This window comes from Pan paniscus, chromosome 13 (assembly GCF_029289425.2).
Source record: "Pan paniscus chromosome 13, NHGRI_mPanPan1-v2.0_pri, whole genome shotgun sequence".
Classification (NCBI taxonomy): Eukaryota; Metazoa; Chordata; class Mammalia; order Primates; family Hominidae; genus Pan; species Pan paniscus.
In genome coordinates, this window is record NC_073262.2 from 71,492,123 (window position 1) to 71,519,153 (window position 27,031).

Consider the following 27,031-nt stretch of genomic DNA (forward strand, 5'->3'; position numbering starts at 1 on the left):
AGGACAATGTCTCAAAGAGCCTGGGGTGCTTAAAAGTCAGATTCCTGAGCACCTCCCTAGACCTGGGAGCCTCTAAATCAATCAGAGCCTCTGAATGATTATAAAGAGGGGTCTAGATATTCTAAAGTTTGAGAGTCCCTGCTCTAGAAAGAGCATATTTCTTTTATCAGTTCTATGAGAGTCATTTAAATGAAAACAAAATCCCTTTGACTTCTTCCTGTAGTACCAGCCCAAAGGCTAGGACAGCAAGAACTGGAAGGAACGAATGAAGAACGAATTGTCATAATGCTTGGGCCCCAGACAGGCTCTAAATCTGCTGAAATCTGAATCTTTCTGGATAACTCCTTGACCACACTTTGTTCATATATACTATTGTGGAACCTCAAGAGGACAGTTTGAGGTCCTCCAGAGTATCTTGTTTCTCTACCACCTATTTTATATAAAAAGAACAAGATAATAGAAAGCAACAAATCATTAAATGAGATATGGATCTCTCCTTTGCACAGTGGAATTTATTTCCTCCTCTTTTTATGAGCAAACATAGATCATTTTAATGATTTCCCTGAAATGTAATTAAAATCTGTTAAGCATTACCATGTCACTAAGGAACACTGGTTATTCTAGTCTCAGATTGATGCTAGTGGTTCAGCACTTGTCAAAGTAAAGAAACACCTGCCCACTAGGGATGCAATATGTTCTAAAACCTGGCTTTTATTTTCTCTTGTCTCTTGCTCATAGGCTAAAACAGAAGAGCTGATTTCTAGATCTTTTTCTATAGGGTAAGGACTTCCTCTTTTTGAAGATTGTCACATAGGAGATCCAAACAACAGAGCAGAATTTGTTTTACATATTTGTTAAGAGGCATATCAATTCTGCCTTTTAAGAAGCAAAACATTTGATAGGCTATTCTGTGTCTTTAATCCTTTATCTGGGAGACAGAAGGGCAGACGGCCACATTCAAATGACTGGTGCCTGCAATTTTGTGAAAGCCTCAGGGGACTGCCAGCGTAAACAAATCCATTTGACTCCCATTGATGTATGAAAATTGGGCAGCTTCAGAGGCAACTAAGAAGATTGCCATGGGGGCATGGCTCCAGGCTTCCAATCCAAATGTCAGGACACTTGGTACAAAAGCTAAAGTTGCATGTGATTGGCACAGATGTTCATAGTTACTGCCTGAGCCTTTTACTACTTTCATTTACAAGCAGTGTTCAAATGACTATATACCAAAAAAACAAAATGTGGTATATGCATACCATGGAATATTATTCAGCCAAAAAGGAAGGGAATTCTGGCACATGCTACAACATGGATGAACCTTGCAGACATTATGCTAAGTGAAATAGCCAGATGCAAAAGAACAAGTAGTGTATGATTCCTCTTGTAAGAGGTATCAAGAGTAGTTAAATTTGTAGAGATAGAAAGTAGAATGGTGGTTGCCAGGGGATGCAGAGCGTAGGAAATAAGAAGTTGTTTCATGGGTACGATTTACTTTTGCAAGATGAAAAAAGTTTTAGAGATGAATTATGGTGATGTTTGCACAATAATGTGAATGCACTTAATGACACTGAAATGGATGCCTAAGGTGGATAAAATGGCATGTCATATTATGTAAATTTTATAATAAAAAGTATAAAGAAATTTAAAATAATTTTAATCACCATATACCATAGATGAATTAACAACACAGGGATATAGAGGAATACCATAATGAATCAGGCCAATGGGCTCCTGTAGGAATTTCAAGAGGTGAACAAGGAGAACCCAGTGATCTTTGTGACTCCATTCTCACCTCTCTTGCACTGCCAAGGGCCTTGAGACATACCCATCTTTCTTCTTCCCTATGGTCGTGTTACCCACCAACTTCTCCAAAGCTTTGTTCATGAAAGATGATTGCTGGTACTCTTTGTGGGATGGAGGAGTTGGGATGGTGGGTATGAGAGCAACTGAACTGGACTTCCCTGGATAAAAGGATGAATGCCCAGGCCTTGTTTTTTTTTTTTTTTTCTTTCTTTTTCTTCTTTTTTTTTTTTTTTTGAGATGGAATCTCACTCTGTTGCACAGGCTGGAGTGCAGTGGCATGATCTCAGCTCACTGCAACCACCACCTCCCAGGTCCAAGCGATTCTCCTGCCTCAGCCTCCTGAGTAGCTGGGACAACAGGTGCCCGCCACCATGCCTGGCTAATTTTTGTATTTTTAGTAGAGACGGGGTTTCGCCATGTTGGGCAGGCTGGCCTTGAACTCCTGACCTCAGGTAGTTCACCCGTCTCGGCCTCCCAAAATGCTGGGATTATGGGCATGAGCCGCCGCACCTAGCCAGGCTTTGTTTTTACAAAAAAAAAAAAAAAAAAAAAAAAAAGATGGGAAGAATTTTGTCTTGGACACCTGCCATCTCCATCAAAGCCCAAACTCCCCTGGGCACATACCCAGCAGCCTTACACTGCCCCCACATGGCCTTGGAATCTCCCTGAATACTCTGCCTGACCCAGCCTTCTATAACAATGCTTAGTTGCTAAACCTTTCTGCCCTCTGTAAAACCACCAGTCACCAACTCGATTGGCGTGGGTCTAATAAGTAACATTTTCTATTTTTTTTTTTTTTTTTGAGACAGTTTCACTTTTGTCACCCAGGCTGGAGTGCAGTAGCATGATCTCGGCTCACTGCAAACTTCACCTCCTGGGTTCAGGCAATTCTGCCTCAACCTCCTGAGTAGCTGGGATTACAGGCGTGTGCCACCATGCCTGGCTAATTTTTGTATTTTTAGTAGGGATAAGGTTTCACCATGTTGGCTGGGCTGGTCTCAAACTCCTGACCTCAGGTGATCCTCCCGCCCTGGCCTCCCAAAGTGCTGGGATTATAGGCATGAGCCACTGCACCCGGACTCTAAAATGTTAATAGCTAACAAAGCAAATGTGATTCCCCTCACTTTCTTATTTACCCTTCCTACCTAAAAGTCGTAAGTCTAATAATGAAACTTCTGTCATCTCACACAAAATAAAGAGGCTATGTGTCTACCTGCAAACAGTGGACTCTGACTCCCAGGCCTAATTTTAGGTAGAATTATAAATTGATCAGACTTTGGGATTCTTCTCTTGTCAAATAACCTCCTTAAACAGAGAATTTGTGGCCTGTCATTCTCTTCCCTGCAGACTAGCAGAATGCCTTGAATGTACTATAAACAATTCTAAAACTATTGGGTGTCTCAATGCATTTCCAAGACATGGATATGGGCTTTCCTGGGCTTCACCCTCTGGAATTCTTCCCAATTATTATTATTATTATTATTTATTATTTTTTTTTTTTTGTAAAAACAAGGCCTGGCTAGGCGCGGTGGCTCATGCCTGTAATCCTAGCACTTTGGGAGGCCAAGATGGGCGGACCATCTGAGGTCAGGAGTTCAAGGCCAGCCTGCCCAACATGGTGAAACCCCATCTCTACTGAAATTCTCTGGAATCCATGATTGTGTCTCAAATGCTTCCTTTTCTTCTTTTCTCCCCCTTCCTCGTAAACTTAGGTAACCCACAGCATCTGCCTATATGCCTTTTGGGTCAAAAGAGCATGGGGAAAGTGTGTGAGTGATTTAAGATACCAAGACACATTCCTTCCTGGAAATCTCCCTCCACTATGGTTTGGATATGACATAGTCAAGAGGCTAATCATGAGACTTTGTTCAGTCTGTCTTCAGGTGTGTCAGTGTTTGATGAGTGACTTCCGTTTTGCTTAACAACTGGCTGATCTTACCCCAATTTTCATTCTTTTCAGAGCATTCTGGAGCTGGAGAAGGAAAGAATTCAACTTTTATGCAATAACTTAAACCAGTACAGCCAACATATTTCTCTTTTTGGCCAAACCCTGACCACAGTGAGTAGAGATGATCTCTCCATTTCTGGTATGCCTGGTGAGAAGGGGCAGAAACCTTTCTTCGACAACCTTATTCTGCTCCCCTTGGCATTGCAGTGCCACACGCAGATTCACTGTGCCATCAGCAAGATTGACATTGAAAAAGATATCCAGGCTGTAATGGAAGAAACTGCAATTTTATCTACAGAAAACAAATCTGAGTTCCTGTTAACGGATTACTTTGTGAGTATGAAATGGAAAAAAAAAAGTTACATTAATGGAGAATCTTAGGTACCGAGGGACTTACATTGAAAAAATTGAAAGCAAATATCATGTTTTATCAATGAAAATGATTTCTCATACCCATATAAATTTAAAAAACTCAGCATTCTAGTTTACAAACTGTACAATGGAAACATGTCTTTGGTATTTTCTAGAAGTAAAGAAAGTCAAGCAGGGTTTTAAACAGAATCTTCATATTCGGTCTTCTATAAAAGTAGTGCCAGGCAGACATGTTTCAATGACCTATAATTAATCACTGTATATCACGTGGTGCTTAAATTGCTTGTCTGCACAAATTGCTGTGCAACAAATTACCACTCCCCACCCCCACCAAAATAATGGCTTAAAACAAACATGTATTATCTCATAGTTTATGTGGGTCAGGAATTCCGTTGTGTCTTAGCCAGGTGTCTCTGAACCCCTCCCAAGGCTGCAATCAAGGTGTCAGGTTGGGCTGCAGACATCTCCAGGCTCTTCCTGCAGAAGACTCACTTCCAAGCTGACTCACAGGGCTGTTGGCAGGCCTCCAGTCCTCGCTGCTGTTGGTTGGAGATATCATTTTCTTGCCATGTGGGTCTCTCCATGTCTCAGCCTACTCCCCGCAAAATGAGTGATCGAGACAGACAGAGCCAGAGTGCCCAAGAAATTATAATCTCTTGTAAACTAATCTCAGAAGTGAAATCTCATCATATTCTATTTGCTAGAAGCAAGTCAATAAGTGCAGCCCATACTCAAAGGTGGGTGTGAGGGAAGATCACCCAAAGGCATGGGTTCTAGGAAGTGGGAGTCACTATCAGTATTTTTCATGGTCCCTTCTCTTGAAAACCTTGGACCAGATTATCGGAGGCTTATTTTGAGGGTACTTGAGTGATTCTGTGGGTGTTTTTGCTGAAAACTGGTCAGTGTCCCTGGTGAGAGCCCAAGCATGTTGCCCCTTTGCTATATTGGGGCAAATTATTTGTCCTTCTGGGTCAAGCCTCAAAGATTTTGGCCTCTGCTCCCCTCTTGATATTCTTTTTTTTTTTTTTTTTTTTTTTTTTTTTTTTTTTTTGAGACGGAGTCTCGCTCTGTCGCCCAGGCTGGAGTGCAGTGGCGCGATCTCGGCTCACTGCAAGCTCCGCCTCCCGGGTTCACGCCATTCTCCTGCCTCAGCCTCCCGAGTAGCTGGGACTACAGGCGCCCGCTACCACGCCCGGCTAATTTTTTGTATTTTTAGTAGAGACGGGGTTTCACCGTGTTAGCCAGGATGGTCTCGATCTCCTGACCTCGTGATCCGCCCGCCTCGGCCTCCCAAAGTGCTGGGATTACAGGCGTGAGCCACCGCGCCCGGCTTGATATTCTTAATTGTAGTGTTCTAGGAACTGATTATTAATTACCAAAACCTGCAGAAAGAATTCTGATAGCGTTTCCCTGGGTCCTCTGCCATATTTTATTCAGGATTTCAAGCTCCAGATTAGGGGTGTCACTCTTCTCTGATATGGAGAACAAGCCCACTGGTCATGTCCTCCATAGGATTAGAAGTACAGCCAAAGCTGACCTCCCTGGACCTCTGATCAGGCAACAAGAGGGTAGAAGGCAGAGGTGGTTAGATCAGGCACTGCAGTAAACCCTGATTGGCTTTCCCTTTCCCCACCCTTCAGACAGCAGCAAATGACCAGCTATTTTTTACTGAGTCTTTTTTTTCCTACCCTGGCAAAGGAGAAGTATATTAGCAATATCAATGTCTGTTCAATGCAGAAACAAGGTAGAAATGGAAGTGGAAATGATTTGATTACATGGGGAAAGCGCTTTTTTTCTTTCAAATAATGTAGGCAGGGCCTGAGATGGAAAAATGTGCAATAAAATAAATCTATTTTCTTACAAAGAATAATAAAAATGCCCCTATCAAATAACTTGTCAATAAAATGAGGATTATTCTCCTTGAAAATTTGACTAGGGTTCTACCAAAGTGTAAGGAGGCAGCCATGATGACTTCTCATTTATTGGCATGTTCAGGGAAATTTTTGGTTTCTATAAAACTTCACTGTGTCAGAACTCACAACCATGAATCTGTTGTCTAAGAGAAAGGACTGTGTCTCAAAATGAGTGAATAGTATTTTCTTGACATCTTTAAGGCAAAGCACCCCAATGTCTGACTTTATAGTCATTGTCAATAAGTGTAGGCTGGTTTTTATCCAGTGTTATGAAATTTACATGGACCAGGGACAACAAAGAGACCAATCTGAGTGCAAAACTTGGAGGGCTTGGTGACCTGGTGAAAATATTTGTAAGGTTACCATAAATGCCATGTTCAAAAGATTGTTATCTGTAATTTTATACGCCTCCTCCAGTACTGACCTTCTTTCTAACAAATCTTTAGAGGAGAAGGACAAATGTTAAGAGTTAAATGATGGCAATATACCCCATCCTGAAATTGACCCAGGAGCAATCTATCCCTGGAAATACATGTTTAAACAATAGATATCCCCAGACAAACCAAGGGAAGCCTTGGACTGGTATGGGAGCTATGTTATGATTTGCATTCCTTCAACAGGGAAGGACTAATGGTTTTAGTTAGGTGTCTTAGCAGTTTAGTCAGAGTTTACTTGGGGGTGTGATGTCAGCTTGTGCCTCAGCTGTGGGATGACATGTGAAGGAGTGGTAGAGCATTTGGGGTCAACTTGGGCCTTCTTTTATCTGTGTCACAGGTAAAATGAGGAAAATAAAACCAACCATTGAGTTGTAGGAGTTGCATGTAATAAATAATATAAAGAAATATTTATTTATTTGAGACGGAGTCTCGCTCTGTGGCCCAGGCTGGAGTGTAGTGGCACAATGTCAGCTGACTGCAACCTCTGCCTCCCGGGTCCAAGTGATTCTCCTGCCCCAGCCTCCCAAGTAGCTGTGATTACAGGTGCACACCACCACGCCCGGCTAATTTTTTATATTTTTAGTAGACAGAGGGTTTCACCATGTTGGCCAGGCTGGTCTCGAACTCCTGACCTCAAGTGATCCACCCACCATGGCCTCCCAAAGTGCTGGGATAACAGGTGGGAACCACCACACCTGGCCCAGAATATAAAGACACTTTTGTAATGTGCAATGAAAAATATGTAAATAAAATATTTTTATCTGTATATGTTTTTATAGAGCCTATTCCCTTTGCTCTAAATCCTCACACTTCTTGTTTGTGAAGCTCCATCTAAAGGTAATCTCTCAGCCGGGATCCTAATTTTTCTCCTTCCTTATCAGCGAAGCCTGCATCCTCCCCTCCCACCTTGAGTCATTAGTTTCCCCTCTTTCTCCATGGGTTTCTGTCCCTCTGCCACACTCACGTTTAGCAACCTCCTCACTCCAACTCTACCATCCTATTCTTTTTTATTCAATCCTTGAAATAATGCATGTGAAAGCTCAGATATCATGAATGATTCCTCATAGCCTATGTGATAAAATTCCTACATCAGCCCTAAAATCTAGCCTCAACTCCCTGAACAATTTTTTCTTCCCCTATTTTTTTGCTCATGCAACAGGTGTCTTTATTGTTCCTGACACATTTCCCACAGTCCTCCCCCAGCCCTTTGCTCCCGCCATTTCTCCTGCCTGGAGTGCCCTTTGCCATCTTTCCTTGACTAGACAGTTACGTCTTCTTGCCTCCTCGAAGCTGTCAGCTGCCTGCACTCGTGGTGTCTGTAGCATTCGTGAATGCATGTGGTCTTGTATTGCTAGTTTCTTTAATGTTATGCTTCAAGGCCTAACTAAATCATAAACCCATTCTGGAAAGAGCATATGTGTTTTAGCTCACATCTTCCCAGTACTGAGCCAACACAGAACTCAGTCAAAATGTCTTCCACTCCTGAGGCAGTCATAGCCTGAAACACATACATGATATTACATTTGGGCCATTAAAGGACTCTAACTTGAATAAAAGTAAATAAGGAAGCAGTAAGTATACAACAAATAGATTTATCAAGAAAATGAAATAGCTATAGCAAGGGTCCATCCTCAAAGAACAATCTGCTCTATTAAAAAGTGCTCGGCCATGTGACTTACAAGTTGTGAACAAGACAATATTTTCTTATTCATCAGGTCTCGAACAGGTAGAACAATGTGTGTAAAACTAAAGATTATCCTGCTTAAAAATTTTGTTTTATTTTATAAAGTTAAAATTAAATGCAGCCAGTGGAAGTATCAGAATGGACAGGGAATAGCAACTCTTACTTCTTCCCCCTTGTTAGACATCCTTCTTTTTTCCTAAAGGAAGAAGATCCTAACAGTGCAATGGATAAAGAGAGACGAAAGTCTTTACTAAAACCAAAATTATTGAGACTTCAGAGAGACATTGAAAAAGCCTCAAAAGACAAGGAAGGTGTGTAACCATCTCTTTGGCCAGAAAAGGGACCATATGATGCTCAGAGGTTTCATTCAGAGTTAGGATTAATCTGCTTTTGCTATTTGGCAGGGGTCTTCTCATTTAAAGAACCATATATCAAACTTAAATTGTGTGAACAACAACAACAAAAAAACTAGAAGAAAAAAGAAAGCCAAAAAAAAAAAAAAAAGGAAAATCACATTTTGGTCTATTTATGAAACCTATATAAGTATTATACTACTATTTTCAGAAATGTAGCATTTTAACTGTGTTTCTGAAATTGGCTAGAATGAGAGATAATGTGTTTGGTTTAAAACATGGTCAACCAACTGTGCATGAGAGTTTTGGATGAGTTTTTTGGTTTGTTTCTTTTGACTTTTGAAACAATGTAAAAACCTTTCAAATTAAATTCTGTACGTAGAAGTTAGGCATGTCAGACTGTGAAGCAGCTCTAAAGCAACAAGGATGACAAAAACGACTCCACATTTGTGATTCTGATGTCTACATAGTAACTTGCTTTATATGGACCACAATAACTCGTTGCAATGGAATACTAGAGAGCAAATTCAAGATAGAAAATATTTAGTGATGTGAATACCATAATGAGGAAGAAGCCAACATTGTCTAACTGTTAGCAATTGCTAGAATGGGTCGACTGAAAGAATTTCAAAATCTCATCTGGAAAAATAACAATCAAGATGCTTTAAGCACCAGCATTTCTCAAATTTCATTAAGTGAAGAGAAAGGTAAACAAACAGTTCATTTATCAGTCAGTCAAATTTATTAAGAACTACCTGCAGAGACTCCCTCAGCCATTTAAGAAACCCTACTGGTGGCTGGGTGCTGTGGCTCACGCCTATAATCCTAACACTTTGGGAAGCCAAGGCGGGTGGATCACAAGGTCAGGCGCTGGAGACCAGTTTGGCCAACATGATGAAACTGTGTCTCTACTGAAAATACAAAAATTAGCCGGACATGGTGGCATACACCTGTAATCCCAGCTACTCAAGAGGCTGAGGGAGGAGAATTGTTTGAACTTGGGAGGCAGAGGTTGCAGTGAGCCGAGATCGTGCCACTGCACTCCAGCCTGGGTGACAGAGCAAGACTCCGTCTTAAAAAAAAAAATCTCACTGGTATCACTTCTAGGCTCCCTTTGAGAGCGACCGACTCCTGGCTGTGTCCCACTGAGACAGTGTGAAAGGTGACTGAGAACATGATTTCATTTTCAGGCCTGGAACGAATGCTTAAAACGTACTCCAGCACCTCCTCCTTCTCTGATGCAAAGAGCCAGAAAGACACAGCAGCGTTAATGGATGAGGTAAATGTTTGCAGAGTGCATTTCCTAGATGTAGTGATGAAAAGGGTTATTTTTAGAATACTTGTTTCTGGTCCACTTGGCCTTGTTTGCCTTTCCTTTCTCATGACATAGAACAATCTAGTGGGGGAGCTTATAGGGTCAGCTTCATAAGTCATTTGAGGGATCTGGAAAAATCCAACTACCTAGAAATGTTTGCTTTGGTGTCCTAGGAAAAGAATTGTGTCTAAAATAGTATTCTCCAAACAGAGTCGTTCTTTAAGGGCCTAGAAACCATGTGCACTTTAACCCAGTTAAGAAAAGCGACAGGAAACAAAGGATCTGCATTCAGAAAGGCCTGTATTTAGATTTAGCTCTGCTGTTTACAGGGACCTGGGTCAGCTTTAGTTTTCTCATCCGCAAAATGGGGATATTGGTACTTTACCTCATGGGGCTTTTGTGAGGGTGAAATATTATTTAGTAAATACCAGCACAATGCTCACAGGAGGAGCTCAAAAACTAGTAATTTTTATTAAGATGGTATTTTCCATTCATCCCTCTGCTGATCTCAGGGTTATCGGAGAATAACAGGAGAAAGGAAAGACGTGGTTGCAGAGGGGAGAGGGCAGTCTGGGGTGAGGCAAAATCTGGGGAAACTAGGAGCAACTTTGAGGGCAAAGTTCTTTGAGGGTGGGAATTGGGGTGGGGAGATGGTAGAAGAGGCAGGGAGGTGGGCCTCCTGGCCTTTGTGCTGAGTGTGTGAACTCTAGCCCCATAGACATTTGTGGGGATTGATGGACATTTTGGCCGCTTCAGAGGAAGTGAAAGGGGTAGTTAACAAAAAGCTGATGAATTTTACACAGGAATAAAAATGAACAGATATATAGCACCAGTGTGCAACATATGGGTTTCTGCTGTGATTAGAGATCAGGAGTGGACTGGGGTTAATCTGAGAATCATTTAAGGAGATAAATTTTTTAGCAATGTTTTGAAGGTACAGGAATCTGGGCGTTTTGTTTTTCTTGCTTATAGCCTAACTTTCTTGTGAAGGTAGGTACCTGATAATTGTACCCAGATTGGCAATTTCAATAGTTCTTTGGTGAAAGAAGACAGATGCAGTGAGGTATCGCTGACCTAGTTTTTAGATAGATAGGCTTTCTTAAGTAAGGTGCTGTTGCAGAAACAAGCCTAACACTTCTTGTAAAAGAAAATAGCCTGCATTGTGTGCACTGGGTAACAGAGGTCTAACATACCTGCAATGACCCGTGGCTACAGTTTTTATGAAATTATAAAACAGACTGTAGGACATTTTCTGTGACCGCACAAGCTGTTTAGTTAACTACTGATGCCACTGGGTTATACATCTATTCCTTTGGCTGTCCTTGCACAGAATTTTGTCATTGTCATTACCAGCATACATGTATTAGGATCATCTGGGTCCTCTCACCTGAAGCACACGGTGGAGGACACAAGGAGGGAGCGGATCTGACCTTGGAACTTCCAATGTTTATGATCTGGTGAAGGAGCAACTATGAACCTTTAAGTGATGAATGCCAAATATCTACATGATTTCATTACGCATGCTCTGCATCTGGGTAGACAGAAACTAGTGATACTGGTAGATTTTGTGTCACCCACGGAAGGTTTCTAGGATGAGGAAACTTTTATTTACATTCTTCCTTATTTCATTATATCTTGGTCCTTGAAGTGCCATATTTGAATCAAGAATGTTCACAAGCAGTGTCATAAGAAAAATTGTTGAGAAAACTGGAGGCACTTAGATTAAATACTGTCTTCAGAGACCAGAAAGAGGGCCACATAGAAGAACTAGATGTGCTCTATGAGACTATCAAGTGAAGGTCTAATGGTAGAAAGCATGGGGGAGCTTTTAGTTTTGTCTTAATTTGTGCCTGCCCCACAATGCAGTGGATTCCTCCAACGATTAGAGACTTTCTCCATCAATTGGATGTCTTCTGTCCATGGCTGTGACACCCTGGCAGGGATATTAGGGTTGGGAATTCCCATGCTGGAGGTGTCGGGGAGAGAGGGATAATGGTGAGGAGGGGGCTGGATAAGCAAGACCCTTCCAATGCTTAGATTCTGTTATTTAATTCACCCTGGCTGGACCCAGCCTGACAAGGTAATTATAAAGTTTCTAGTTCAAGGTCATATCAAGAACAGACAGAGACTAGGAGTGTATCTTTAGCTTGACTTACTATGTTTATACTCAAATGCCCTAAAATATTGTTCCCAGTTTCCAGAAGTATTCCTGTAAACTTTGTGGGTAATATAAGACCTCACCTTATCAAAGAACAAACAAACCTCACATTCAATTTCATTTGCATCTATTGATGTTAATTCAATTCTGTTCACAATATTGAGCACTGATGGCTCACCTTCTTCGCAGACCACCAAAAATCTACCTTCTACAATCAACACTTATCCCCTTTCTTGTCCCTCAGCAGAAAATTGAGTAAAACCTCTTCATTGCCATAAAATACTAATATATTACCAAGGTTTCCTGTTTACCCCCAGAGTACAGAATGAGACACACTCAACAACTAAAACCTCCCTCTAAACTGCTTAAAGAGTTTATTCCTCCATTTTTTTTCCTTCGGCATTTTCTGTGAATATCTGTATGAGTTAAATGCGTACTTTCTAACCTTTGTTATTTTGAAAGTTATTCTGATATTCCTATCCAGTTGTGCCTCATTTACTAGAAATTTGCTCACATGGCCAAATGATGTATCCACAGAACAATTTGAAACTAGACCTTTTGGAAGCGAACTCCTACAAACTGTCATCAATGTTAGCAGAACTTGAGCAAAGACCTCAACCCAGCCATCCTTGTAGTAACTCCATCTTCAGGTGGAGGGAAAAGGTAACATTTAAGGAGACTGGTTGTAATTTCTTGATTGGGCCTGCTGGGTGGAGTGGCTTAAAGTAGCATCAGGGCAAAAAAGGTGTTAGGAATTCTATGTGACATTAATATTCATGCAGTTAAGAAGATAAATGTTTTTATTTTTCTTTTGAGCACAATAACAAGAGCTAGACAAAACCGAATACATTCTGTGTACACCAAACTTCTATGAGAAGCTAAAAAACACTTTTGACTTCTTCTCATCATACCTGAATTTCATCCTTTGGATGTGCTTTTACAGTAAAATTTCTATTAAATTGAAATTTTAATATTCGTTCAGACCTAAATTATAAGATTTTGTGGTATGTATTAGTCTCATCTGTTTAAGATGGTGCCTAATGCAGATAATGCATCAGTACAGCTCTGAAATGCTTGTAGCTATTTTTATTACTGATCAGAAGGGGGAACTGTAATCATCTTGTGAAGGGACAGTTTTCTAAGGCTCAAGAGCTCGAAAACAATCTCAATCATTTACAGGGTTGTGATCATTTCACTTGCATTAAGCCAACTAAAGTTGTATTTGTAAAAGTAATGCTATGAATGTTACTATTTGACCTAGACACATAGGTTAGAATTGGAAACACAGGCTATAAAGTATAGTAATTGTGTAATTGTGAAAATATTAAGGCTTCAACTCAAAACTGAAACACAGTAGGGCTTAGAAATCTTTGAATTATTTATACCCCTCAGTTTAAAAACTTCCAGTCCAGGCACAGTGGCTCATGCCTGTAATCCCAGAACTTTGGGAGGCCAAGGCAGGCGGATCACCTGAGGTCAGGAGTTCGAGAGCAGCCTGGCTGACACGGTGAAACCCCGTCTCTACTAAGAATACAAAAATTAGCCAGGCATGGTGGTGGGCACCTGTAATCCCAGCTATGGGGGAGGCTGAGGCAGGAGAATCACTTGAACCCGGGAGATGGAGGTTGTAGTGAGCCAAGATCATGCCACTGCACTCCAGCCTGGGTGACAGGGCAAGACTCTGTCTAAAAAAAAAAAAGAAGAAAAAACAAACAGAAAAAACAACTTGAGGAAAACAGCTACAGAAGAGTTAATTTTCATGAATATTTGTTTATGATAATCGTGTTACAAAATATGACTTTTTATGTCATTTGAACAGGAGCATACTCATAGCTATGTGAAAATATCTCGGCCTTTTTTAATGAAGAGATTAGAGAATATTGTGAGCAAGGCATCTTCTGGTGGGCAGAGCAATCCAGGTTCTTCAACTCCAGGTAATCCCATGCCCACAATCATTTTGGCCTGGGTCCTACTGGCAGGGCACATTGCTACATTTAAATTTTAGTTTCAGAGCCATTTTGACCTGTATCTGTTTAAGGAAATTTATATTTCCATCGGGACTGATTAATTTGTTAGACTCTGTAGCTTTATGTAAAAATGGGAAAAAGTTAAGAAGAGTAGAGGGTTGGGAAAGTATCTTATGAGAAGTTGCCTCAGATATCAGATGACTGGCATCCACCTTATTCAAATGGCCTGTTATTTGCCATAAACATAATCACACCTAAACCATCGTGAGGAGCTTTGTCGCTCTGTCTCCATAGCCTCCTCCAAACTCCCATAAGAAGCCTGTCCTCTCTGCGAGACACATGGTGATCCAGGTGGTTTGCCAGGGCTTGGACTCATGGCCTACAAACTCCTGTTAGCAGCCATCTGACTTCAGTCATTCATGCACCCACACACCACACTGCTCTTCATCTTTCAGCACACACACACGTGTCACTGTACCTGCATGTTCAAGTATAATTACCATAATCTTGACTATCTAGTTTTTTAAATTAGAAATTGGTTTAAAAAAAAAAAAAGAACTTCAGTAAAACCAGGACATTATGGTTCACACAATATATTAAGGAGTCACTGTTGCATTGTTTGAGAAACAGTTCCATACACAGCTAGGGATGATGATAACATGCACATGCCCCAAATATCCCGTATTTATACCTGAATGGCAAAACTGGTGAATGTTTTCCAAAACATGCATGCAATTACTATTATTATACAATGATGTTTTTCTCTAGACTTGCTATTTCATGTATTATAATATAGTTTTTGGTTATATAACATATGCAGTCCATACATATAGAAATTGCATCATAAATGGTTATTGAATCAAGGAATGAACATTATATAAAATTACAAACTTTCCTTTTGAGAAAAATTTAATATATTGAAACTCTGCATCACACTGTTAAATAACCAAAGAGCTTCAGCTCATATTCATTTGCCTGCTAACACAGCATAGTAATTACAGCTTTATCTATTTCAGCCCCTGGTGCAGCCCAGCTCAGCAGCAGACTTTGCAAGGCCTTGTATTCTTTTCAAGCCAGGCAAGATGATGAGTTGAATTTGGAAAAGGGTAAGAATCATTCTCAAATATTTTAATTGCCTTCCCATATTGAGATTCTTAGCATGAATAAAACCCTGTCTTAGTGTGGCAGCCTTAAGAGTTACTAACATGTCAAATCAGTTCACCCTTCTTGAAAGATAAGCACATCTAAAACAAAAGCTCGCATGATAATAGCTAACGCTTATTCTGTTTACTGTGTGTCAGACATTGTTGCAGGCCTATTGTCCAATTTAATATTCATGAAACCCTTGGAGGGTTTTATTGGTATTCCCATTTCATAGCAGAGGAGACTGATGATACACAGGAAGGTTAGGTGCTTTGGCTAATGTCACAGGCTGTGGCAACACAAGATTTGAACTTGGAAACGCAGTCATGCTCCTAATCACAGTGCACACTAGGGTAGAATGTCAGTGATGGAAAGTGATTAGAGGTGTACCCCACCTTTTTATTTTTTAGAAGCTAGACATTCAGGAATGTGAAGTGACCTCCTCTCTCAACTTAGTGTAAGTAAGTGCAAATTCTAGAACCTAGGTCAGCTGACTCCCAGCTTAGTGCTGGTCTCACTTACTTACTTCTCAGAAAAGCTTTTTACAGCCAGTCTAAAGAGTAAGATCCCCTTCTTTGTGTCACAGAGTTTTACTTAACATGGAAAGGTATTACGTAGTGGCTTTATAATGTAAACCACAACATTATTAAAGAAGAAAGTCTCCAGCCTCAACCTTCTTTATGTGTCGAGTTAGAAACCATGTTTGAATGTTAGCGCTAATGCAGAGATCTGGAAACGGAAGGGTTAGTGAGAAAGAGTAACGTTATGGGAGAAAGAATATTATCCATGACAAGGACACGGCTCCCAGAGCCAATGGAAAATCAAGATACATTTTGTAGCCAAACGACAGGGACACCACACATTTGCTATTTATTGGGTGTTTCCTTTGCAGCATTTGCCAGTCATATCTCTCCAGGCAATTACTTTTCTTCCTATGTGAATAAAAGACATACTTCCCAGATGCCACCTAGAACCCATGGATGCGGCATTTAAGTTACATCATTCACAATAAATTGATTATCTTGTTTTCAGTTCTCTGTTGGTTGCAAAGCCTACTTATACTTTATATTCTAAGCAGTTTCTTTAAATGAAACACGACGTTGGAGGCTTAGGGAAGCTGGCAATACAATTTGAAATCATTATTTGTTTGAATTCTTGTTAATAGATTATGTCAATTTATAGATTATGTCAATTTACTGACCCGAGAGAACCCATTAGAGGGAGAACTTAGAGACCGAGAATGATCTCCTTTAAGAATAGTGATTTATGACTAAGAAAATAAGATAGAAAAGGAGTTAATAGTCTCCTTTGTCTTAGAAAGAAAGTTGCTGAGGAAAAGAGTGAAAGAAAGTTGCTGAGGAAAAGAGTGAAAGGAAGACTGAAAAATCACCTCAGAATGATGCCAAAGAAAAAGTAGCTCTTGGATCCTGAAGGGGGCAGATCTTTCTACTTTTATGACAAGAGCCATGTTTCTTGTCCAATTCTCTATGGAATTCTCTTTATTTGAATCATTGCTTTAAAAAATATTGTCTCCAAATTGATGTTGTATTAATTAAAGTTGTCTAAGTTGTTGAATGGGGAGTTAGTTACATTTCTGTGCAAAGCTGTGAGTTAAACTTTTGGCCTGTGAAATCAGGTATAATGCAGAGACATTGTCTTGATCTTAAGAAAAGACTGTTGGTGAGACATACTTATAGCAGCCAACACGCCAAATAATCAAAAACACCAGCATGTGAAACCCTCAAAGTACGGACACCAAGAAAGAGTTTGGTGACAATCCATCAGCTACATAGAAATAGAAAGTGAGCCAGGCAGCATAAGGATATATGATCCAACGTGATCTTTTTTTTGAGGCAGAGTCTTACTCTGTCACCCAGGCTGCAGTACAGTGGTGTGATCTTAGCTCACTGCAACCTCCGTCTCCTGGATTCAAGTGATTCTCCTGCCTCAGTCTCCCAAATAGCTGGGACTACAGGCGTGTGCCACCAAGCCTGGCTAATTTTTGTATTTTTAGTAGAGACGGGGTTTCACCATGTTGGCCAGGCTGGTCTCAAACCTCTTGACCTCAAGTAATCTGCCTAATCTGCCCATGGCGGCCTCCCAAAGTGCTGGGATTACAGCTGTCAGCCACCGTGCCTGGCTGTGATCCTGTTTTTTTTTTTTTTTCTGAGACAGAGTCTTGCCCTGTTGCTGTTGCCCAGGCTAGAGTGCAGTGGCATGATCTCAGCTCACTGCAACCTCTGCCTCCCAAGTTCAAGGATTCTCCTGCCTCAGCCTCCTGAGTAGCTGGTATTACAGGCGTGCGCCACCACACCCAGCTAATTTTTGTATTTTTAGCAGAGAAGGGGTTTCACCATGTTGGTCAGGCTGGTCTCGAACTCCTGACCTTGTGATCCACCCGCCTTGGCCTCCCAAAGTGCTGGGATTACAGGCATCACCCACCACGCCCGGCCAATCCTGTCTTTAAGCAATTATTTTATGATATATCTCAGTTGTTCATTATCTTACTCTTTTTAGTATCCTCTGGATTATGCCTGCTTTATACACAGGTGTTCGATACATTTGGCTTCATCTGAATCAAGTGCAGAAAAATGACACTACCAAGTAAATCCTTGAAGCAGAACCTCCTTAAAACTCTTATCAATCGGGCTGAGGCATGTGTTCACATCACAGAGACCCATTTGTCTAACTGTATTTTCACAGGTGACATTGTGATTATACATGAGAAAAAAGAAGAAGGATGGTGGTTTGGATCTTTGAATGGGAAAAAAGGCCATTTTCCTGCCGCTTATGTGGAGGAGTTACCTTCAAATGCTGGCAACACAGCTACAAAGGCATAAAACAAGACTCTGAAGATACTACCTTCACACTCGGTAACCAACAATACAATACAGTGTGGTTCAAATAAGAATAAAGTGCTCTTACCTTTACATGTTTTTCTTTTGAAATGGATGGAGTTCTACCTGCATGGCACAGCACTTTGCATTCATGATTATTAGCTTGAAACAGTCAGAAAAAAGATGGATGGGTGGAGACAGACAAGGAAGAGGCTCCTTGGTTCCTAGAGGAGTTTCCAAATTCTAGGAGACCCTAGAGATGATCCAGTATAACCCCTGGTGTCACAGAAACAGACGGAGTCCAAGGTGGGTTCAGCTGCTTGCCTGAAGTCAGAGTTATCTGGTAGACAACAGCAGTGAGGACTTAGATGTCTTTTTCCTCTGGATTTGGGTGGCAACAGAACACAGCAGGCCTATGAGGGGGTCAAGCAGAGCCTGGGAGATGAGGAACACAGATCAATTCCAAGAAGAGAGACAGGCAATCAAGACACCAATGAGATCAACCCAAATTAGGGGATGGTAGGATATCTCTGACAAACCCACAGCCAATATCATACTGAATGGACAAAAACTGGAAGCATTCCCTTTGAAAACTGGCACAAGATAGGAATGTCCTCTCACCACTCCTATTCAACATAGTGTTTGTTAGAAGTTCTGGCCAGGGCAATCAGGCAGGAGAAGGAAATAAAGGGCATTCAATTAGGAAAAGAGGAAGTCAAATTGTCCCTGTTTGCAGATGACATGATTGATTGTATATCTAGAAAACCCCACTGTCTCAGCCCAAAATCTCCTTAAGCTGATAAGCAACTGCAGCAAAGTCTCAAGATACAAAATCAATGTGCAAACATCACAAGCACTCTTATACACCAATAACAGACAAACAGAGAGCCAAATCATGAGTGAACTCCCATTCACAATTGCTTCAAAGAGAATAAAATACCTAGGAATCCAACTTACAAGGGATGTGAAGGACCTCTTCAAGGAGAACTACAAACCACTGCTCAATGAAATAAAAGAGGACACAAAGAAATGGAAGAACATTCCATGCTCATGGGTAGGAAGAATCAATATTGTGAAAATGGCCATATTGCCCAAGGTAATTTATAGATTCAATGCCATCCCCATCAAGCTACCAATGACTTTCTTCACAAAATTGGAAAAAACTACTTTAAAGTTCATATGGAACCAAAAAAGAGCCCACATTGCCAAGTCAATCCTAAGCCAAAAGAACAAAGCTGGAGGCATCACGCTACCTGACTTCAAACTATCCTACAAGGCTACAGTAACCAAAACAGCATGGTACTGGTACCAAAACGGAGATAGATATAGACCAGTAGAACAGAACAGAGCCCTCAGAAATAATCCCACATATCTACAACCATCTGATCTTTGACAAACCTGACAAAAACAAGCAATGGGGAAAGGATTCCCTATGTAATAAATGGTGCTGGGAAAACTGGCTAGCCATATGTAGAAAGCTGAAACTGGATCCCTTCCTTACACCTTATACAAAAATCAATTCAAGATGGATTAAAGACTTACATGTTAGACCTAAAACCATAAAAACCCTAGAAGAAAACCTAGGCAATACCATTCAGGACATAGGCATGGGCAAGGACTTCATGTCTAAAACACCAAAAGCAATGGCAACAAAAGCCAAAATTGACAAATGGGATCTAATTAAACTAAAGAGCTTCTGCACAGTAAAAGAAACCACCATCAAAGTGAACAGGCAACCTACAGAATAGGAGAAAATTTTTGCCACCTACTCATCTGACAAAGGGCTAATATCCAGAATCTACAACGAACTCAAACAAATTTACAAGAAAAAAACAAACAACCCCATCAAAAAGTGGGCGAAGGATATGAACAGACACTTGTCAAAAGAAGACATTTATACAGCCAAAAAACACATGAAAAAATGCTCACCATCACTGGCCATCAGAGAAATGCAAATCAAAACCACAATGAGATACCATCTCACACCAGTTAGAATGGCAATCATTAAAAAGTCAGGAAACAACCCAGGTGCTGGAGAGGATGTGGAGAAATAGGAACACTTTTACACTGTTGCTGGGACTGTAAACTAGTTCAACCATTGTGGAATTTGGTGTGGCGATTCCTCAGGGATCTAGAACTAGAAATACCATTTGACCCAGCCATCCCATTACTGAGTATATACCCAAAGGATGAGAAATCATGCTGCTATAAAGACACATGCACATGTATGTTTATTGCGGCACTATTCACAATAGCAAAGACTTGGAACCAACCCAAATGTCCAACAATGATAGACTAGATTAAGAAAATGTGGCATACACTGCAAAAACATGCCAAAATGTAAAGGCCATCAAGGCTAGGAAGAAACTGCATCAACTAACGAGCAAAATAACCAGCTAACATCATAATGACAGGACCAAATTCACACATGACAATATTAACTTTAAATGTAAATGGGCTAAATGCTCCAATTAAAAGGCACAGACTAGCAAATTGGATAAAGAGTCAAGACCCATCAGTGTGCTGTATTCAGGAAACCCATCTCACATGCAGAAACACACATAGGCTCAAAATAAAGGGATGGAGGAAGATCTACCAAGCAAACGGAAAACAAAAACAGGCAGGGATTGCAATCCTAGTCTCGGATAAAACAGACTTTAAAACAACAATGATCAAAAGAGACAAAGAAGGCCATTACATAATGGTAAAGGGATCAATTCAACAAGAAGAACTAACTATCCTAAATATATATGCACCCAATACAGAAGCACCCAGATTCATAAAGCAAGTCCTGAGTGACCTACAAAGAGACTTAGACTCCCACACAATAATAATGGGAGACTTTAACACCCCACTGTCAACATTAGACAGATCAACGAGACAGAAAGTTAACAAGGATATCCAGGAATTGAACTCAGCTCTGCACCAAGCAGACCTAATAGACATCTACAGAACTCTCCACCCCAAATCAACAGAATATACATTTTTTTCAGCACCACACCACACCTATTTCAAAATTGACCACATACTTGGAAGTAAAGCACTCCTCAGCAAATGTAAAAGAACAGAAATTATAACAAACTGTCTCTCAGACCACAGTGCAATCAAACTAGAACTCAGGATTAAGAAACTCACTCAAAACCGCTCAACTACATGGAAACTGAACAACCTGCTCCTGAATGACTACTGGGTACATAACGAAATGAAGGCAGAAATAAAGATGTTCTTTGAAACCAACGAGAACAAAGACACAACATACCAGAATCTCTGGGACACATTAAAAGCAGTGTGTAGAGGGAAATTTATAGCACTAAACGCCCACAAGAGAAAGCAGGAAAGATCCAAAATTGACACCCTAACATCACAATTAAAAGAACTAGAAAAGCAAGAGCAAACACATTCAAAAGCTAGCAGAAGGCAAGAAATAACTAAGATCAGAGCAGAACTGAAGGAAATAGAGACACAAAAAACCCTTCAAAAATTAATGAATCCAGGAGCTGGTTTTTTGAAAAGATCAACAAAATTGATAGACCGCTAGCAAGACTAATAAAGAAGAAAAGAGAGAAGAATCAAATAGACGCAATAAAAAATGATAAAGGGGATATCACCACCGATCCCACAGAAATACAAACTACCATCAGAGAATACTACAAACACCTCTACACAAATAAACTAGAAAATCTAGAATGGATAAATTCCTCGACACATACACCCTCCCAACACTAAACCAGGAAGAAGTTGAATCTCTGAATAGACCAATAACAGGCTCTCAAATTGTGGCAATAATCAATAGCTTACCAATAAAAAAAAGCCCAGGACCAGATGGATTCACAGCCGAATTCCACCAGAGGTACAAGGAGGAGCTGGTACCATTCCTTCTGAAACGATTCCAATCAATACAAAAAGAGGGAATCCTTCCTAAATCATGTTATGAGGCCAGCATCATCCTGATACCAAAGCCTGGCAGAGACACAACCAAAAAAGAGAATTTTAGACCAATATCCTTCATGAACATTGATGCAAAAATCCTCAATAAAATACTGGCAAACCGAATCCAGCAGCACATCAAAAAGCTTATCCACCATGATCAAGTGGGCTTCATCCCTGGGATGCAAGGCTGGTTCAACATACACAAATCAATAAATGTAATCCAGCATATAAACGGAACCAAAGACAAAAATCACATGATTATCTCAATAGATGCAGAAAAGGTCTTTGACAAAATTCAACAACGCTTCATGTTAAAAACTCTCAATACATTAGGTATTGATGGGACATATCTCAAAATAATAAGAGCTATCTATGACAAACCCACAGCCAATACCATACTGAATGGGCAAAAACTGGAAGCATTCCCTTTGAAAACTGGCACAAGACAGGAATGCCCTCTCTCACCACTCCTATTCAACATAGTGTTGGAGTTCAGGCCAGGGCAATTAGGCAGGAGAAGGAAATAAAGGGTATTCAATTAGGAAAAGAGGAAGTCAAATTGTCCCTGTTTGCAGATGACATGATTGTATATCTAGAAAACCCCACTGTCTCAGCCCAAAATCTCCTTAAGCTGATAAGCAACTTCAGCAAACTCTCAGGATACAAAATCAATGTATAAAAATCACAAGCATTCTTATACACCAATAACAGACAAACAGAGAGCCAAATCATGAGTGAACTCCCATTCACAATTGCTTCAAAGAGAATAAAATACCTAGGAATCCAACTTACAAGGGATGTGAAGGACCACTTCAAGGAGAACTACAAAGCACTGCTCAATGAAATAAAAGAGGACACAAAGAAATGGAAGAACATTCCATGCTCATGGGTAGGAAGAATCAATATCGTGAAAATGGCCATATTGCCCAAGGTAATTTATAGATTCAATGCCATCCCCATAAAGCTACCAATGACTTTCTTCACAAAATTGGAAAAAACTACTTTAAAGTTCATATGGAACCAAAAAAGAGCCCACATTGCCAAGTCAATCCTAAGCCAAAAGAACAAAGCCGGAGGCATCACGCTACCTGACTTCAAACTATCCTACAAGGCTACAGTAACCAAAACAGCATGGTACTGGTACCAAAACGGAGATAGATATAGACCAGTGGAACAGAACAGAGCGCTCAGAAATAATCCCACATATCTACAACTATCTGATCTTTGACAAACCTGACAAAAACAAGCAATGGGGAAAGGATTCCCTATGTAATAAATGGTGCTGGGAAAACTGGCTAGCCATATGTAGAAAGCTGAAACTGGATTCCTTCCTTACACCTTATACAAAAATCACTTCAAGATGGATTAAAGACTTACATGTCAGACCTAAAACCATAAAAACCCTAGAAGAAAACCTAGGCAATACCATTCAGGACATAGGCATGGGCAAGGACTTCATGTCTAAAACACCAAAAGCAATGGCAACAAAAGCCAAAATTGACAAATGGGATCTAATTAAACTAAAGAGCTTCTGCACAGCAAAAGAAACCACCATCAAAGTGAACAGGCAACCTACAGAATGGGAGAAAATTTTTGCCACCTACTCATCTGACAAAGGGCTAATATCCAGAATCTACAATGAACTCAAACAAATTTACAAGAAAAAAACAAACAACCCCATCAAAAAGTGGGCGAAGGATATGAACAGACACTTGTCAAAAGAAGACATTTATGCAGCCAAAAAACACATGAAAAAATGCTCATCATCACTGGCCATCAGAGAAATGCAAATCAAAACCACAATGAGATACCATCTCACACCAGTTAGAATGGTGATCATTAAAAAGTCAGGAAACAACCCAGGTGCTGGAGAGGATGTGGAGAAACAGCAACACTTTTACACTGTTGGTGGGACTGTAAACTAGTTCAACCATTGTGGAAGTTGGTGTGGCGATTCCTCAGGGATCTAGAACTAGAAATACCATTGGACCCAGCCACCCCATTACTGGGCATGTACCCAAAGGATTATAAATCATGCTGCTATAAAGACACATGCACACGTATGTTTATTGCGGCACTATTCACAGTAGCAAAGACTTGGAACCAACCCAAATGTCCAACAACGATAGACTGGATTAAGAAAATGTGGCACATATACACCATGGAATACTATGCAGCCATAAAAAAGGATGAGTTCATGTCCTTTGTAGGGACATGGATGAAACTGGAAACCATCATTCTCAGCAAACTATCACAAGGACAAAAAACCAAACACCACATGTTCTCACTCATAGTTGGGAATTGAACAATGAGAACACATGGACACAGGAAGGGGAACAACACACTCTGGGGACTGTTGTGGGGTGGGGGGAGGGGGGAGGGATAGCATTAGGAGATATACCTAATGCTAAATGAGGAGTTAATGGGTGCAGCACATCAACATAGCACATGTATACATATGTAACAAACCTGCACATTGTGCATATGTACCCTAAAACTTAAAGTATAATAATAAAATTAAAAAAAAAAGAAATGCTTGTAAAGCCATTAATAAAGAGAAAGAAGAGAGACTTCAGGTTACCTTGAGGTAACCAAAAACACTGGAGCCCATCCAACGCTGACTTGGTAATATAAATACATATGTAACATAAATATTACATAATATTTAATATGTTTATATTTGATAATAATATATAAAATGCATTACATAAACAGAAATAAAAACAAATCATATACCTCAGAGACCAAAAAAGAAAATGTGGCACATATACACCATGGAATACTATGCAGCCCTAAAAAATGATGAGTTCATGTCCTTTGTAGGGACATGGATGAAGCTAGAAAGCATCATTCTCAGCAAACTATCGCAAGGACAAAAAACCAAACACCGCATGTTCTCACTCATAGGTGGGAATTGAACAATGAGAACACATGGACACAGGAAGGGGAACATCACACTCCGGGAACTGTTGTAGAGTTGGGGGAGGGGGGACGGATAGCATTAGGAGACATACCTAATGCTAAATGACGAGTTAATGGGTGCAGCACACCAACATGGCACATGTATACATATGTAACAAACCTGCACGTTGTGCACATGTATCCTAAAACTTAAAGTATAATAATAATTTTTAAAAAAAGAAAAAAAAAGATCCAAAGAAAGGGAGGTAGACAAAGGTCTAGCTCCTAGGCTGAGGGCCTCAGGGCAGAATGCGGCTTCATCCTGAGTCAATGATCTTCTCAGGTAGTTGCTTCATATATACCCCCTTCCCAACACCAGAGCTGCTCTTAGACTGAGGTCAAGTGTGAGCCAGAGATGGCTGGAGATATGAGAACAAGAGCAAAGTGGGCAGGAAAGGGCTAGGAGGGAGATAGTGCCCCAAATTTCATGCCTTCTTGCCCATTTGGAAACCTCATGTACCAATTCAGAAATAAGGAATTCTGTCCTTCCCAACTAAATCATTATGGAGGGAATACCCTAAGCAGCTTCCTAATGAAAGGACTTTAAATGATAGTGGATTTCGGCCGGGCACGGTGGCTCACGCCTGTAATCCTAGCACTTTGGGAGGCCGAGGCGGGCGGATTACGAGGTCAGGAGATCGAGACCATCCTGGCTAACATGGTGAAACCCCGTCTCTACTAAAAACACAAAAAATTAGCCGGGCATGGTGGCGGGCGCCTGTGGTCCCAGCTACTCAGGAGGCTGAGGCAGGAGAATGGCGTGAACCCGGGAGGCGGAGTTTGCAGTGAGCGGAGATCGCACCAGCGCACTCCAGCCTGGGCGACAGAGCAAGCCTCTGTCTCAAAAAATAAAAAATAATAAATAAATAAATAAATGATAGTGGATTTCTAGTTCGAATCAAAAGTTCAGGAAACCAATCTTCACTATCAAAACGGAATATTTAGGGTGAAGAAAATTTATGGTACTTCCTCAAATGACCCATAATGGGCAAACGTTGGGAATGAGAGAGGCGAGGCCCTGAAACTACTTCCAAGGGGAATAGTTTAGAGTGGAGAGAAATGTTACAGCAGCTTCTTTCAGAAAATGACCTAAGTTGGCCTGGAGATCACACACTCCATTGATTGGAAGGTCATGGTCTTGATGAAAGTGCTGGGTATGTTTTTACTCTTGTGCCAAATAGGCTGTCCTTTAGAACTTCAATACAGGCATTAAAGGAGTAATTAAAATCCATCCCATTACTCTCCTGCCCCGACCTCTTTTTTAAAAAAATTCATCAAATTTTATACTTTCAAGAAGAAATTTTTCAAACTGAGGACTATATTTTGCAAGTCTGTACCATTACATTCCTATGGCGGGATATAAGTAACACAATAGATATTTACATACAGATATTAGAGCTGAAGGAGTGCAAGTAAAATTTGTTATGTGAGACGTAACTTACAGCCCAGAACAGCTCAGAAGTTTTAATGCCATCCTTAATGGTGTCTTAATGAAGGCTTTCTGCAAGTAGAAAGTTGGCTGGATAATAGGCCATTAGACCATGAACAGAGATTTTAAATTTATATTTCCTTTTCATCTTACTTCTTTCCATTAAGCCTTGACGGATAAAAAATTATGTAGCAATTGACTGCAGCCTACATCAGACCATTTTCTGTGGAGAAAATCATGATAATGGTAGTTGGACCCTAAAACTGTTTGAAAGTTATTTTCATAGAAAGAGATTTTTTTTTTCTTCATAAATCAGTTGTGTTTTATGAAAACATAAATGGTTCCCCTGTTTTGGAATGCTGCTGCAAATTCTTTCTGCATCTGACGTATAACTTTTAAGCTTCAAAGAAATACTATAAACTAGATGAAATACAAATATAATTGGATATAGTGGATTTGTTCAGTATCTTTTTAGTAGGGCAAGAACTTTCTGATTAGATAGATGGGGATGATACTCCAGAAAGATTTAGTGCATATTGTGATGAACATTAATTATGGGCTGAATTCTCCTATACAGAATAACTTTAATGTTAGTGCTTTAAAACTATTAAATGGACTTTCATAATTATACTCCAATAAGTTTTGTATGTCAGGAAGTTTTTAGTACCATTACCAACCTGAAATATAGGCCATAGAGGCTGATATTGAGCACACTGATGTTACTCTATTTTATTTCCTTTCTAGTAGAGGAAAAGCTGACATATCCATCATGCTATCAACC

At 40.3% G+C, this 27,031-nt stretch overlaps 1 protein-coding gene across 20 annotated transcripts in view; it reads left to right on the forward strand.

Annotated features, from left to right (window-relative positions):
- The window catches only part of NOSTRIN (nitric oxide synthase trafficking), a 78,873-nt gene extending 60,850 nt beyond the window's left edge, over positions 1-18,023 (forward strand). For 19 of the 20 annotated variants that reach the window (XM_055108713.1, XM_055108725.1, XM_055108724.1 and 16 more), the window contains 8 exons: positions 3,764-3,862; positions 3,959-4,084; positions 8,360-8,468; positions 9,701-9,789; positions 12,521-12,646; positions 13,803-13,917; positions 14,967-15,056; positions 17,797-18,023. In XM_055108713.1, the coding sequence (XP_054964688.1) occupies positions 3,764-3,862; positions 3,959-4,084; positions 8,360-8,468; positions 9,701-9,789; positions 12,521-12,646; positions 13,803-13,917; positions 14,967-15,056; positions 17,797-17,933 (891 nt within the window). In that variant the 3' untranslated portion in view covers positions 17,934-18,023. Of the gene's footprint in view, positions 1-3,515; positions 3,687-3,763; positions 3,863-3,958; positions 4,085-8,359; positions 8,469-9,700; positions 9,790-12,520; positions 12,647-13,802; positions 13,918-14,966; positions 15,057-17,796 lie in introns of all 20 variants that reach the window. The other variant, XM_034954438.2, reaches the window with a different exon arrangement.
- The last annotated feature ends 9,008 nt before the right edge of the window (positions 18,024-27,031 follow it).